General features: G+C 43.3%; 1 protein-coding gene across 2 annotated transcripts in view; it reads left to right on the top strand.

Moving 5' to 3' along the window:
* Nucleotides 1–14,866, top strand: part of RBFOX1 (RNA binding fox-1 homolog 1) — a gene marked incomplete at its 3' end in the record, with an annotated part of 187,416 nt that extends 172,550 nt beyond the window's left edge. The window contains exons 12-13 of one of the 2 annotated variants that reach the window (XM_081255267.1): nucleotides 13,134–13,209; nucleotides 14,744–14,866. In XM_081255267.1, the coding sequence (XP_081111393.1) occupies nucleotides 13,134–13,209; nucleotides 14,744–14,866 (199 nt within the window). Of the gene's footprint in view, nucleotides 1–13,133; nucleotides 13,210–13,577; nucleotides 13,726–14,743 lie in introns of those variants that run through there. The other variant, XM_081255268.1, reaches the window with a different exon arrangement.
* Between the last annotated feature and the right edge of the window lie 861 nt (nucleotides 14,867–15,727).

Below are 15,727 nucleotides of genomic sequence, written 5' to 3'. Positions count from 1 at the left end.
AAAGAAAGTCCTATCTTTGGAGTATAGCTGGAGCTTTTCGGCTCTGCTGTCTTAAAAGACAGGAAGCATTTTGCTAACTTGGATATTTTATTTCCAGTTTTAATAATACATGATCCAGAAAAGTAACACTATATTGAATGAAGCTGCAATACAATCTTATGGTATAATCTTACGGTGAAATACTAAACAGGGGAGATTTAAGGACACAGTCATGGGACTTCTGTGTTTTGGGACATATTATGTCTGGGTTCACACAGATTTCTATGTAATTATTTGGGATCTTTATGGAATGACTGGTATATATTATAGGCCATCAAAGAACGAATCTGTAAAGCTGGAGGCATTGGGGAATATAATTATCTCTGTCTTATAAGAAGGGGATCTTTATTCCATTAGTTAAAGATCCTCTAGTTCTCTCTTTTAAAAGATACTACAAGTAGCAGGACATGAGAGAGACAGAGTCTTCTGTTTTTGAAATCAGGGCATTGGCCAATGGAAATTACACAGTTGCATGATGTGTCCATCAAAATAACGCCTGTCTTTTTGCTTTGATGTGGTTCAGAACAGTTATGTTTGGACTTCCATTAGCATGGAATTACTTGATTAAATGTCAAGATAGGTGAGTGCCTTAACTAACAACACATTTTTTTTTTTTTTTTTGCTTTGAAGCCTAAACTCTGACCAAAACAATGACTAGGAGATCTTACCAATGTATTGCTTTTAGTCTACAAGGGAGGATATGACAGCTCATTCTCATGTCATTGAGTGTGCCATGACCTTCAAAAACATACATTAAACGGAGCCTGACACATAGACATTCATCTGTTACCAAGCACATGTGATCAGTGGTGCGCGGTGAACAAAGGCGTGTTTGCTAACACTTCACCCCCTGCTTACAGTCTTTGGAGAAAAAGAGATCAGGGAAGCATGGAGAACTAGGAACACATCCCCAGCCCTCTCTGTTCTGTTTCACTGATGGTCGGACTCAAAATTTTTAATGGGTTACAGTCTTCCCCTGGGAGTGCCTGAGGTATGCATGCTCATATTTTAAAGCGCCAGCTTACTCCTTTCTTGAAAACTCGGCTGTTTTCCCTCCAGCCTTTAGCCTCACATATCTCTGTTTCTCCTTGTGAGAGGTGGTGCAGTCACTAATGCCTAACAGTAGAAGATGGGGGGTTGCTTTGCTGGGGGTGGCAGGGCAACCTTCCTGGGATATGCGACACTTAACATTTGAAGAACCTATAGAGAATGAAGCATGCACCTAAAGGGGAAATCAGGGTGGGGAAGAAGTTGGTTGAAAATGTTAATGAACATCCTTTGTGGCTATACTGGTGGTCCAGAGCCTCTGTCTTCCCTGTTAATCCGTATGCATGTTCCAGTGTGTCTTAGGTTCTATTTTGACATCATAGATCAAACATTGCGAAGTTACCACCTAAGAGGTAGATATTGATTTTGCGCCATGACTTAACAAACCCTGCCTTGTAATAAGCAAGTGGTCCACACACAATATTTCGAAAAGAGGCTGCAGACAATGAAATTTTGCCTGAGTCAAGAGAGTGTTTTCACCTACCTTGTCTAATTTAGGATGGCTGCTCCGTAAATTCTTAATGAATTGCTATTGATCAAATTTCAAATTGAGAGATATATCCCTGTTGCTTTGATGGCCATATTAATAATATGTTGTATGCTTCATAAGGTTCAATTTGAACTCTGAATTTCGAATCAAGCATGAAAAAGGAGACAGCCATATCAATCAAATGTGAATTATCTCCCAGCCAGACCACCCTCCTCATAGAATGAAAATGAAAAGTCAGAACTGCTCAGTCAACAAAGGTTGTGACTCATGGTTTCAATGAAGTCTTTCTTATTTCCCACATGCTGGAAAAAAACCCAGGGCACCCACACCCTAAACAGCCCAGCTGTCTGGAGCTCTCCCCTCCCTCCAGTATACACGACACTCCCTAGGGTGGGTCTAATTGAACCCTGGTGTCTCCTGGATTTCAGTATTTGACCCAGAAAGGCAACTTATCTCTATTGAAATGAGAAAAAGAGATCAACAAGATGCTTAAAGTCTGTTTGGAGGGCTTGATGGATTTGATGCCTGAAATTCTTATAAAGAAGTGTTATTCTTATACAGCTGTCTATGAGGGCAGAGATGGCTGGACAGTTTTGTCTGTGGCTTGGGGCAGAGGTGGTGAGATGCAAATCATCAGATAGGAGCAATGGAAGCCCTGAAGAATTTTTCTTTCAGTTCCCAAAGGAAAAGTGATTATTTGGGTCTTTTGTAGATGCCAACACGTCGATTCTGCTTTGCTAGTCACATAGAAGAAACATGTCTAACTAGCATGTGTGGTTTATAAGACTATTTACAAGGGAATGTGTTTTCGTTATCAGTGGCTCCAACTGCAATACTGGTTGTTTTGTTCTGATTTTCGTCCCTGAAAGACATATGTTTATGTGGCTGTCTCATTCACCTTGAACACACCAAAGGCTTCTCATTCTGTAACATCAAGAAACTTTGATGAGTTGGATTCTGCAGGAGATGGTGAAAAGGGCAAGAGGATTTTCCCTTCTCTTCGACCCGAAGCCTCCCTGCTGCTGTGATTCACTGGAGCTTTTCCAGGACTGGCTAGGGATTGTAGTTGGAGTAGGATGTGGGTCTTGTACAAGAATGGAGGTTGAAAAGCACATGACTTATTTTGATAGAACAGCTGGAAATTCATTTCAGTTAATTCATATGTTTTGGGTCATCACCGTGCATCAGCAACTATTCTAGGCTTTTGGGACATAGCATTAAATAAGTTAAGAGAAGCCCTTCCTTCAAAGAGCCTCCATCCTTCAAAAAGCCTCCATCCTAGTGCAGACCAGACCCCAAACATACATGAGCATATAATATACTTGCATGTAAAGTTATACAATAGCTATAATGAATCAAAAAGCAAGGGTGGGGGTAGAAAGTAAGTTGCGATGCTACTTTTATATTCATTCAGAGGTGGCCTCTCTGAGAGGGTGACACTTGAGCCGGGACACGAATCAAGCCAGGGTGTGAGCCAGGTGAGTTAATTGTGGAATTGAAAGCATTTCAGGCTGAAGCAGCAGCAAGTGCAAATGCCCTGTGGTTGAGGTATGGTTAAGGTGTTCAGGCACAGTGTGCCTGGAGCATGTGAGTACAAGGGAGGATTTTAGAGATAAAACCAGGAAGATAGCCAGGGGTCCAAACAAATTAGAACTTGGAGGCTACAGAAACCATTTGAGATTTTAAGTGTGATAGGCAGGTGTTGGAGGGTTGGCTGTGGTTTGACTTACTTTTTTTAAACGATGAGTTGGACTGCTTTGTGGATTTCAATATGGCAAGACCAGAAGAAAGAGAGTCCCTTGGGGCAGTCCAGGGAGGTGTTACAATGGCCTGGTTAGGACAATGGCTGTAGAAGAGCTGAGAAGTGGTTCCTTGGCTGTATTTTGACAAGAGAACAAACAGGATATGCTGGCAGATTAGAAACTGGCAAGGACCAGGTTCTGTTAAATGCCCACACCGTCCCTCTTGCCCCCAGGGTGTATTGGTCATTTCCCTGGAGAGCTAAGGCTTTTTGTTAGCAGAGAAAGCAAGCCTTTCATCCCTGCAGTAACTGTCCCTCATAGGGGCTTTACTGAATTCCCCAGGGCGTAGTCATAACTTGCTGTCATTTATTGAGCAAATTCTGTGTACTTACAAGTATGATAAATTATATACAGTGTATATGTATATACACATGCATGTATGTATATATGTATGTATGTATGTATGTATACATGCATATATAATTTATTACAGTAGCTCAGTGAGGTAGAGGTTACTATCATCCTTGCTTTGCAAATTGAAAAAGAACAAAACGCTCAGGCCCAGAGAGGTTTGGTAACTCGGCCATGGTCACACAGGAGTCTATCTGGTCCCACTGCTTTTTCCGTGAGACCACACTACCCCCAATTACTCTTTTCATTTTGACCTTGGAACACTGACCTTCGCCTCCAGATGGAATTTTCCTGCATTCTTCGGCTGTGCTATCTTGCTCCTAGAAAACTAGTATCTGTGAGTTGGGGTGTGGGCATCGTTGTTAAAATCTGGAGGGACCCCAAGGGAGCTAAACGATTCTCTAAACAGTTGTTCCAGTAGGAGTTTGTTTGATTTGGCCCGTCTCCTTCATGCAGCTCATGTGTGCTGAGCACTTGACGTGCTGGGCCTGGGTCTGGGGGCAGAACAGAGTGGTGAAGGGATAATTCTGCATATCCAGGGAGACAGAGGGTCACACAAACCAAGGGTGTTCTAGTGCTATTCTCCAAAATTCCCTCCTTTGCTGAAAATCAGTGGCAAAAAATCAACAGATAACCCATGCCCTGAAAACTACCAGACACTTTGACTTCATTGTTCTGGCTGCCAGCTGCCCCTGGCCCAAGGGAGCTTGTGTGCATCTGTGTGTCTCTGGGGGGCAGGTGAGGTTGGGTCTCCGTCCAGCAGCCAGTCTCGCCCCTCCACCATGGCAGGTACCATCATGGTGATGGGAAGCCAGCCTGCGGAGAGACTCCCAGTCCCTTATGAGTACTGGATACAGAAGCCTGGGCCATAAAAACACATCTGCAAATGCTGTTGAAACCAGTCCCCGTGAGATGGGTTGCTATACACTTTTATTAGAGGCATTGTTTGGCAAGTTCGGGGGCACAGTGGGGGGAGGTGTCACCAGCCCCCTCCATCTCTTTATCCCCCCCAACCTGCACACGCACACACTTGCACACCCATACAGTCATACTAAGACTTCAGATAATATTTAGAAGAAATTTCCCAGTTGGCCATTCCTCTAATTGATCCTTCAGCAAATTTCATCTAATGGTCTCCCTTCCATTTCGGTGATTTGATTATTCAGCAAAGTTGTCATGCAGCAAATCAATTGGTAGTTAATTGGTCTGTTTCCAATAAAATGTGATGTGTGTTCTAATAGGGGAAGCACAGAGTGATAAGGGAACATATAGGCAAAGGAACTTAGTAAAAATAATCATAGCATTTATTGAGCTCTTACTGTGTACTAGGCATAGTTCAAAGCTTGTTACATGCAATAATTTTACCTTCTAAAAATGAAATGTCTTTATCAGTTTACTTATGAATATCAAAGATATCCAGAGAGCTCTGAATTAGCCTGAGTAAGGGAGGGCTAATCAGGGCAGAATTTTAAAAAAATATAGAATAGTGGTTATCACATGTCAGAGTGGGTGACAACCCCTGCAGAATTTATTACAAATGCATAAGCAACAAGGTCCTACTGTGTAGCACAGAGAACAATATTCAGTATCCTATGATAAACCATAATGGGAAAGAATATAAAAAAGAATGTATAAATATATATATATGTATATATACATATATATATATATATATATATATATATATATATAGGTAACTGAATCACTTTTCTGTACAGCAGAAATTAATACAACATTGTAAATCAACTATACTTCAATAAAAAATATTGAAACTGAAAAAAAAACCCAAATGCAGAATCCAATCCATCCTCCCCTCTGCCTGCCCCAGAGATTCTGATTCCTGGTCTGGAGAGGGAGCCTGACAATCTGCATTCTTACGAGTTCCCCCCAGGCCATTCTAATAGAGTAGGCCTCAGCTCACACTCTAGGAAACATTGAGCTGATCAATCAGGAATCTTCTGGCTTTCAGTGGTGTGGAGAACATTCAGTCGGTTTTTCTGGAGTCCTACTCTGCAACATGGTGGCCGATTACCATGTGGCCTTGGAGCCCTTGGAATGTGGCTGGTCCAGATAGGCACTAGATTTCAAAAACCTAGTACGAACACGATGTAAGGTATTTCACTCATCATCTTTATGCTGATGACACATTGAAATGATACTGTTTTTAATCTGTCGGGTCAAATTAAAATATAAAAAATTAATGGCACCTGTTTTCTTTTTACTTTTTTTTTTAATGTGGCTACTATGAAACTTACAATGTCCTCTGTGGCTCGCATTTGTGGCTCTTGTTATATTTCTATGGAAAGTAACGTTTGAGAGCTGTGTTTTCATTCATTTTGCTCAAATGAATATTGAAAGAGTGTGTGTGCCCCAAGAACTGGTCTCTCAGAGACCACATGGAATTAAAATATTGTGACAGGTAACCTGGACATTGGTAGTGTGTCTTGACTTTATGTTTTAATTTTGCCTCTGACTGTGTGTGTGTGTGTGTGTGTGTGTGTGTGCGTGCTCTAGAAGGACATCCCTGGGGTACAGGCCCCAGAATCTATATCCTTCTCATCCTGTTAACCTCTTAAAATCTTTGATCTGCTTACATGGGACATGGAGGGCGCTGGTACACAGGGCTTCAGAAGGACCACTCAGTTCAGGGGTAGTTCTGACACATGTATCCCAGGGGCTTTACTGGAGGGACCCCACATAGAATAGAGAGAAATAATCTTAACAACGTCAATAACTGATGCTTGTTTGGGTTCTGAGTAACCGGTGACCCTCAACCCTCATTTCAACCTCACTATAGCCTTATACAGCCAGTCTGCACCATCATTATCTCCATTCATGGGCAGAGAAACTGGCTCAGAGAGGAGAGAGACATTCTGAGATTACAGCAGGGGAAGTGCACAAGCAGAATTTGATTCTAGGAATTCTGACCCTGAGGAATTCTTAGCTGCTGTGCAGCCTTGCTTCTCTGCAAGCGTACTGAAGATCTCACAGGGGGGATACAAACACAGAATGTTCATTGTGGTCCCCCAGGGATTAAACTGCAGCTGGGGTGTCATGTTGATTTCAAGGCATGATGGGAGGTTTTGGTAGAGCTGTAGTCGGGACACATAGAAGGTGAAACAGACTTTCTAAAAGGAGGTGGCCTTGGCCTTGGCATTAAAGAGAGTGTGGCCATGGGTCTTTTGTTGGAGGAGACATTCTGGAGTGGAGGGACTGTGTAACCAAAAGCAGGACTTATTGTGTCTTCTCGACTCCCAGACAGAGGCTGGTACTCAGCTCCAGTGAATCCAGAATAAGGGTTCTTACCTCAAACCTGTGCTGTTTGCATTCATAAAAGGAAGACGTTGTGAATTGTATTGAGAAAGCATAGCAAGGATGGTGCCATCTGATTTGTCATGGATGTGATCTGCTTCTCATAGCTTCTACAGCTTTTGGATGTATAGGCCTACTTATATCCACACAGTTCAGATGCGGGACAGGCATCCGTGTACAACAGCAAACTCTGCGGCTTCCCATCTAGAAGCCAAAGAGCCCAGAAGAGGCTTTCCCTCCTACTTCTGAGGAAAAGAATCATGAGACTGAAAAAGGTGACTTACGAAGATAATCATTTCAAATCCAAGCTAAGGAAGCAAGCAGCAGGAGAATTCAGGAATGTCAGAGTCGGGGTGGGATAACTCCCTGTGCTTCATCTTGGAGAATTTCTTCTATTTCTACCCTGTCTTCCTTAGAGGTTTTGAGTTATGGGACTGTTTCCATCCCTCTGACGAATATATCTTGGGAAGCTTTTAGACTAAAGCCTGGTCACCCCCATGGTCTACAGTTATATAAGTCATTGCCTAGATTAGACTCAGAGAAAGCTACTGTAGTGATAGAGGAATATTCCTTAGTGAGTGCCTTCACAAGAGTAAATGAGCAGCTGCGGTCATGACCACAGGAGAGGAAAGGGGAGCATTTCCTAGCTAAACCATCACTCTCCCAATAGCAGACTGTGAGAACCATAGGGCCATGGTGTAGGACCCTGTTTGTACACTGTGTGGGAGGCGTGAGACTTGAATGAGTGAAATTCCCAAACACCTTCCAGACTCTATCTTAGCTATTATTAGGAGGGTACTGTAGCCCCAGTGGCATTGCAGAGACTGGGGGCATGCATTCTGATCCCTAGTGAGGTATCCTGTTTTGAATGCATACTCTGTAGCATTTCCCCTTGTGGTGGGGACTCGAACCTTTGCACCTTTGTGCTGCATTGAGGCTGTCTAGGAGACCTACACCACACTGGGAACCTCATCTGAGGACTGAGCCTATTTTATTCATCTTTCTGCCTCACAGGGATTCCCTCCAGCTATCTGTGGGACAGGAGGCATGGGGAGGTGATGCTAAAGTAAGAATAAAAGGTCCCAGGAGCATAAAGACTCTGAATTAAAATATATAGAGTGAACTCTGTGGAGTGAAGTTAATTACAGTGTTCTTCCGATGTCCCTATAAGAAAATCACTTGATTGTTAAAACCCTGGGGTAGGGTACCAACATGGCCCTATCATATTTCTTTCACATCCAGCTAGTTGCAGCCGGATTTAGAAGATGTTCGTAATAAGTAGTATTTACATTTCTCAGTAGAGTTGACAAAGCACTTTAACAAACACGGGCTCATGTTTCCCATTCAACAGGCAGCTTACTTATTCATTTGACTCCAGCATAACCTCAAGTTCAAATATAGCAATTGCAACTACATCTGTAACTCATAAATGAGATAGATCTTGACTCCAAAAGTATCTGTGACCTGATTGCTAGAGCTACACCTGATCCTATTAGAATAGGATCTTTCGGTTGCCTCTGCAGACCAAAAGTCTGGGCAGGAGTGAAAGGTTAGCTTGTGAAATTCTATATAAGAACCCATGTATCATAATCTCCACTATCTGTAGATGGCTTTAAAATGTATCTGGTTTGCTTTCGTGCACTTTACCTGTGAATTAGGCAGAGCTCAGAACAAAACCATTTTACAAACAAGGAAAATGAGGCTCCGAGAGATTTCCCTGTGTCATTGAGCAAGGACATTGCAAAGGCAGAACTTGAGCCTGGATCTTCTGGCCCCAAAGCCTTTGTCCTCCGCAGGGCAGGCTGGCCTCCTGGTTTTAACTTGTCGCTAAGGTCAGGAAATCATGAGTGTTCATGATGGCCGCAAGCTGCGCTGAACCAGCCAGCAAAGCAGTTCTCTTTTATTCCTTTGCTTGTTCTTTCCCTTTGATGAACTTTATGGCAACTTGGCCTCCGTTTTGTGAACTCTCAGGGGTGATGTGAAATGACGCACTGTGTATTTTGAGTCTCAAAAAACTTTTCTTCTGAGCGTCTTGAAGGGTTTTGAGTGTCTCTGGGAGCAGCTGACCTAGAATCTTCAGAAAGCATAGCTGCAAGAATCTCTGCTACTGACAGAATCACTATGTTGGATACAGGGCTCTTCCCGGGCCTCTCTTCTCTCTTTACTCCTCCCTCTTGCTGCCTTCACTCAACACGTGGCATTGGCTTGGTCCCTTGTTCACCTGCCCCATGGCCAATGCTGTGCTAGACACTGGGGAGAAAAGGGGGAACAAAATAGACTCGGCTCCAGCCCCCGAGGGACTGGCATTCCAGAGGGGGACAGGTACATCATCAGGTAGAGAAGTAAGGAAACAGAATGAATGGAGATTTGCTCCGTCACGTGAAGGATGGGGATGGGGTTGGAAAGCATGTTTGTTTCAGAAAGAGCGATCAGGGAGGCAGGCAGCGCTGGGGAGCTGACATCTGAGCTGAGACATAAAGGAAGAAAGGGCGCAGTTCAGATAGAAGATGAGCGCGGGCCAAGGTCCTAAGGAGAGAGTGAATTTGCACGCATCCCAGGAGTATTGATGAGGCCAGAGTGTTTGGAGCACAGTGAGCGAGGGGTAGAGGGGAGTAAGATGGGATTGAGAGCGGGGCAGGAGGAGCTCATGAAAGTTTGGATTTTATTCTAGGATCGATGGACAGCCATTGAAGGATTTTAAGCGAGGGAATTATATATGATTAGATTTATATAGATTTATATTACATAGATGGAAAGATAGATAGATAGAGATGATAGATAGATAGATAGGGACAGGCAGATAAATAGATAGACAGATAGATTTAGATATAAATGGCTGGTGGATTGAAGAAGCAAGAGTAGGACCAAGGAGACAAGATTCAAGCCTGTTTTTGATTTGGTTCTGATGAAATACCCATGGCTTATATCAGGGTGCTGGTAGTGTGAGTGGAGTGAAGTGGACATGTTTCAGATTTCATCTGTAATTTCTGATGGATGGGATGTGAAGCCACAGAGAGCATCATGACCCAGTTGCACTATTATCCCCTTTGGCCAGGGATGGGTTGTGTGGAGGGTGACCACAGGCGCGGGTTAGTCATAACATGGCGGTCTTATGACATTACCCATCTTTCCCATTGAGGTCCCTGGGAATTGCCACTCTTCCTTTGGGCTGTGCTGAGCCAGCTCTGAGGATAGGAGGCCGCTGACGTGCCTGGCATACCTGCTGTAAGAGTAGAGCTCAAGTCCACATCTTCCCTAATAACCTTGTGTCTAAATGGTAGTGTCACACAAGGGCGTGTTTAGAGATTAGCATTTGAAAAGAAGCCTCCTTGCTTTCAGTTTGAGCTGACATGGTCCCTTTTCCTCTGTGGAAATGAAATTTATTAATCATAATAAAACCATCGGATTCTGAAGGTAGAGGTCACCCTGAGGAGAAAAAAGAGCTCGCTCATTTACAAGGACTAGTTCGGTGCTGCTGTATTTTTCTTCTGCCTGGGAAGGGAACACTGCCAAACTGTTACCTTGGGTTTTCCACAGGGGTTGAAACTTGGCCCAGGGTTATAGATAGATAAGAATTGACCATTAGAGAGGAGAAGTGGGGCTGCATTTTCACGGAATACATTCAGACGGCCAATCTGTTGTCTCCCCAAAAGAGGACGTTTTGCCACAGTAAAACCGGTCCCCAAATTAAAAAACTAATCATCATTGCTCTGAGTTTGCATTTTCACACTTGTTTTGAAGGAACACCATGCTGTGGCTTCACTTAGTAAATGTCCAAGCATTTTTAGTTTGCCTTTGCTGTTTCCGGCCTGTTCCTACAACCAGCTTTGCCAGATGAAAGTACATAAAAAATAATCCTATTAACAGTTTTTTTCTCCAGACCCATGACAGCCTTTATTTTCTCATGAAATGAAAATCAACACCAAAGTTATCCATCATGTTCTTTTCCCCCTATTAGTATCTACTTCTAATAATGGGTAGAGAGGCCCGGGTTTCATGAGTGACCTCCATGAATAAAAGAGTTTTTTCCAAAACGTCATCATTCTTCTTGTTTTAACACACCCTGTCTTGGACGTACATCTGTTTGCTTTTTGTCCCAGAGACAGGGAGAATCTTTGATGAAAGGCCATTTTCGATGAGTCAAAGGCATGAAGGGTGTCCCGAGGAATGAAAAGCAAGTGGGGGTTGACTATTGGTTAGTTTCGCTGAGAGAGTCATCTCAGAAAAGAAACATCTATTCATGTCACTACTTTTGAGGATCAGGACAAAGACCCATGTAGATTATTTGAGCTCAGGGACCTTTGAAACAAGCAAAAGGAGGGCTTGGGAGTAAGACATGTCCAATGAGAACTTGGTATAATCATATATTTTTTTCCATCTGGAGTCTAACTCAGAGCCTGAGAGTTAGAAGATTCTTCCCCCAGCTTCTTCCCACCTTCCCAGGCTCCATGGTGTGAGATCCATCCAGTACATTCTTATCCATCAACTATGAGAAAGAAGATTGGAAGACAGGTGGGGGAAGATAGGGAAGGAATAGAAGAAAGTCCATGCAAATTAGACTCCAGGGTTGATAGCACAGGCAAACGATTTCTTCCTGCCTTGTTCCTTCATTCTTTAAAGGAAAGCTCAAGACTTGACAGCTGTTGATAATCCACATCTACCCCGTTTAGTGGCTGGTGTGCCCCTCCCCCAACTGCTGTGAATGTTGGTTGCTAATGGCACCCAGTTTCCTCTTTCTGCAGAGCCTTACCCTCTGCCAAAGAGTCACTTCAACTAGGAAGTTATTCCCTGCCCTTCTGGGAAGCCCACAGCTAATGCTTAATGTACATGAACATTAAAAAACCAACCCACTTGCCTCCAGATGGGATCAGCTCTGGGGTGCAACTCTCAGGATCAGGTAGAAGCTAAACTCTGGCTCAGACCACATACGTCCTTGCTTCTCTGTTTTCCCTTTCTCCGACCTGCTCGCCACTCTCTCCTCTTGAAAGCACCCCTCAGCAAACCAGGTACGGAAGAATCTCCATTTCGGGCTCTGCTTCCAGGGACCCTCACCTAACCTAGCCTGCATCTCAGCTTTGATCGTTACCAAAACAGCAATGTTCAAACTCTCTCGAAGAAGGTATCTGGCAGGCCATTCAAGGAAGGGTTACCTGGAACCATGGAAAAGGTGTGATAGTTGCCCTGAGACAGTCAAGGATCAGCTCTGACTCTGTCTAGCTCTGTGACCTTGAGCAAGTGACTCAACTTCTCTGAACGCTAATTTCTGATTTGTTGCATTGTTCAGTTCCAGACAGTTTGTAGCTATCCAACGCATTAGGCTTCCATCCCTTCTACATTTTTATTCTAAAACCTGTGCTGGGAGTCAGGGAAGTGGAGGGAGGAGGATGGGAGAGAGAGAGAGAGAGAGAGAGAGAGAGGAAAATAAAAAAAACTCAGATAAGGAAATGGCATCAAGAAATACATTGTTTGAAACATGTCCCTTGCCAGAACCTGGCTATAGATGATGAGATAGAAGTTCTGGGGTGAGAGAACCAAAATCAAATCAGGCTGTAATTCTTGAGTGGTGGGGCGGTGGTCCCACGGATCCTTTAAGGATGCATCTATTTGAATCCATTTGTTCTTTCCCATTCTAAGATGTTGGACCCTAAGTGTACAGACTGGGTCGCTTCACTTTTTTTGATCCACCCTGTCTCGCTTGATTGGTGACAGCTATATTAGGAGAAGAGGACAGTGTCTCTTGATTATAGCTTGTCCTTTGTGCTTACTGGCTTTCTTAAAACCACTCTTTCAAACTGTTTCCTCTGCCTCCCTCCGTCTTCGAGGTACCTACCTGAGCAGTGTAGCAAGGGGTGTGCGAGAGAGAGGAAACACACACACACACCCCTTTATCATCAGTGGTGTTAAATGGACAAAGGAATGTGTTGTATAAGATGGACTTTTCTCATGTTACAGGGCTGATTGGAATATGTTTCTTATTTCTCAAGATGAATAGGGCCCCTCCACACTGTCTTGGTATTTTGTGTTTTATGGTTGTTATTATTACTTCATAATTGCGTATTATGGATTAATCCTCACCTCTGTCTTCCTTTCAGTTACGGACGAGTTTATGCTACCGACCCCTACCACCACACACTTGCTCCAGCCCCCACCTACGGCGTTGGTGCCATGGTGAGTACCAATTCCTCCTCTTCCTCACTTCTTCCTGCCTCCCATCCCTCCCCACAGCTGGGACCTTAGGATGGGTTGACGGTTGACGTCCTCTCACTTTCCCTTAATTGAATTTGTCTCCTGCTAACAGCAGCTAAAATGCCACATTAATCCTCCCGGTAAACTTGATAAATGTCTTAATTTCTTGGCAATGTAGTGCATGTAAGTTATTATATTTCTCATTTTGCAAGTCTCACCTAGCCGAGCACTTACCTTAATGGAATAATTAGTCATTTTGATAATTAAATCCATCACTAACAGAATGCAGTGTCAATGCAGAACTTTTTTTTTCTTTTTTTTTCTCCCTCCCTTGCTGCTCATTCACATAGCCCCAAGGTTCCAGCCCCAGCACAGACTTCAGAGGAGCTAAGCTGCACACTTCCAGGCCTCTGCTGTCAGGCAGCTGAGAATCTGACTGCCTCTCCTCCCCTATTACAATTCATGTTTAAAGTCATAGTCGCCCAGGAAAGAAAATAGAGAGAAGGGCACACTTTGTGTGTGTGCCTAGTACATAAGGAATTAGAAGGAATCAGTTTGGGGGTTGTCTTTTGTTTTTTTGGGGGGGTCTGGGTTTTTGTTTTAGGAGGGGCGGGGGGGAGGGCAACACTGGGAGGTGAGGGGGGGTGAATTTGCCTGTACTTGTTCAAACTTCTATGCACTAAAACGTACAGTAAGACGTGCCCATCACGTGAGAGCGTATGCAATCATTACAAAGCTTTTGGCATGCAGTTTTCTGCTTGGGATCGAGAATATCAGTCCTTCTCCTAAAAATAAATCCCCATAGGCATTCATTTGAATCGCCAAAACTTTTCGCAAAAGGAAATAGTTAAGTGCCACCTCCAAGCCATCTAAAGCCATGGCCAGACAATTGCCTAGAGCTTGGTCGTAGAAATTCCGCCATGATTTGGAAACCTATTATTTTGCACAAGTTTAGTGACATCAAGTAATTCATCTGCACAACTCCCCTCTCAAGAGCAACTTCTGTACAGATTGTTCAGCCAAGTCAAGTAAGAAGCTGATTTACATTTTCATCCTGATTTTGCATTCAATCAGCTCCGCTTCAACACCCAGTCCACTTGGGGAATGTGTTGGAAAGGAGCGTTGAATGACTACATTCAGTAAGTCATCTGCATTCGACTTCTCGAGTGTAGATAGAGCTTTTCCCGACGGAACACAGTATTATTAATGAATCAAACAAGCCAACAGAATGAGACAGCCGCAATCCTTCAGTGGTCCATTTGTACCCGAGTCCTTTTAGCTCACAGGGCTGGCCGACGGAATTTGGTTTTACAGGAATTTTTCGTTATAAGGAGCTATTGGGGGAGGTCAGGATTGGCCCTATCTTCAGTTCTCTAAGAGTGACCTGGGATGGGTAGGGGGTGCCTCCATCTTGGTTGTTTCTGAGTGTCTATTTTTCACATTAGTCTTTTTTGATGATCCATGTGTTACAAAAGGAAAATGTAAAAAACACACCCCTTAAATTGCTTTGTTTCAGAATGCTTTTGCACCCTTGACTGATGCCAAGACTAGGAGCCATGCTGATGATGTGGGTCTCGTTCTTTCTTCATTGCAGGCTAGTATATACCGAGGGGGATACAACCGTTTTGCTCCATACTAAATGACAAAACCATAAAAACCTTCCAATGTGGGGAGAAAGGAAGCTTTCCGAGGCCTGGGTATTGCAATACATGCAGTAGTGCATCATTTTAGCATCTAAAAAAAATAAAATAAAAAGAGGAAAAAAAGTACATTTTTTATCTTATACCTCAGATATTTTGTTCTGTGTATTTTAATATTGTGGGTCTCTCATTTCTGAAGGTTCCGTAGTTTGGTTGCTGGCTGTAGGAGTTTTTGTGGTTGATCTAGAGAGATGCTAGCTATGACTAAAAACTGGTGTAGGGCCATATCCAGAGTGCTATCTCATGTACATGAATTATATATGCTGAATATTAAGCTACTGGGGTTATCAGCTGTTTGGGAAGCGTGTAAGTGAGTACAGGAGTCATGTTCTTCTGCATCTGCATTATTTTATTTTATGAAAGGGGAAGGGTGGGCGGCACCTAGGGGGTTGGGACTGGGGTTGGCTGAAAGAAAAAAAAAAAAGTAACTGATGAATCTAAACGACCCACACTGCACCAACAACCATATATCAACGGTTCTAAGTCACTCGTTGTCAGTTCAAGCCAAAGGTTATGTTGTTAAGGGGATGCTTCTAATAACACTTGTGCATCCGAGCTGAATGCAGCTGTGCAAACCCACCCTTTAAACCATTCCACCCGGCGGTATTCAGCTTCTTAACCAGCCGCTAGTTATTTAGGCAAGAGATTGGTAGTTAGGCCATCCACAAGCATTCTTTTTATATTTCTTCCAGTATAATAAATTATTGATATCATTGCTGACTTTTATATTATGGGAGGGAAAAAAATAACATTAATAAAAAGGTGATAAAAAGCACTGTTTCTATTTTTTTCTTTTTTTC

Source organism: Mesoplodon bidens, assembly GCF_964165515.1.
Source record: "Mesoplodon bidens genome assembly, chromosome: 15".
In the NCBI taxonomy this organism is placed as follows: Eukaryota; Metazoa; Chordata; class Mammalia; order Artiodactyla; family Ziphiidae; genus Mesoplodon; species Mesoplodon bidens.
This window is presented reverse-complemented; position numbering and strand designations above follow the sequence as displayed.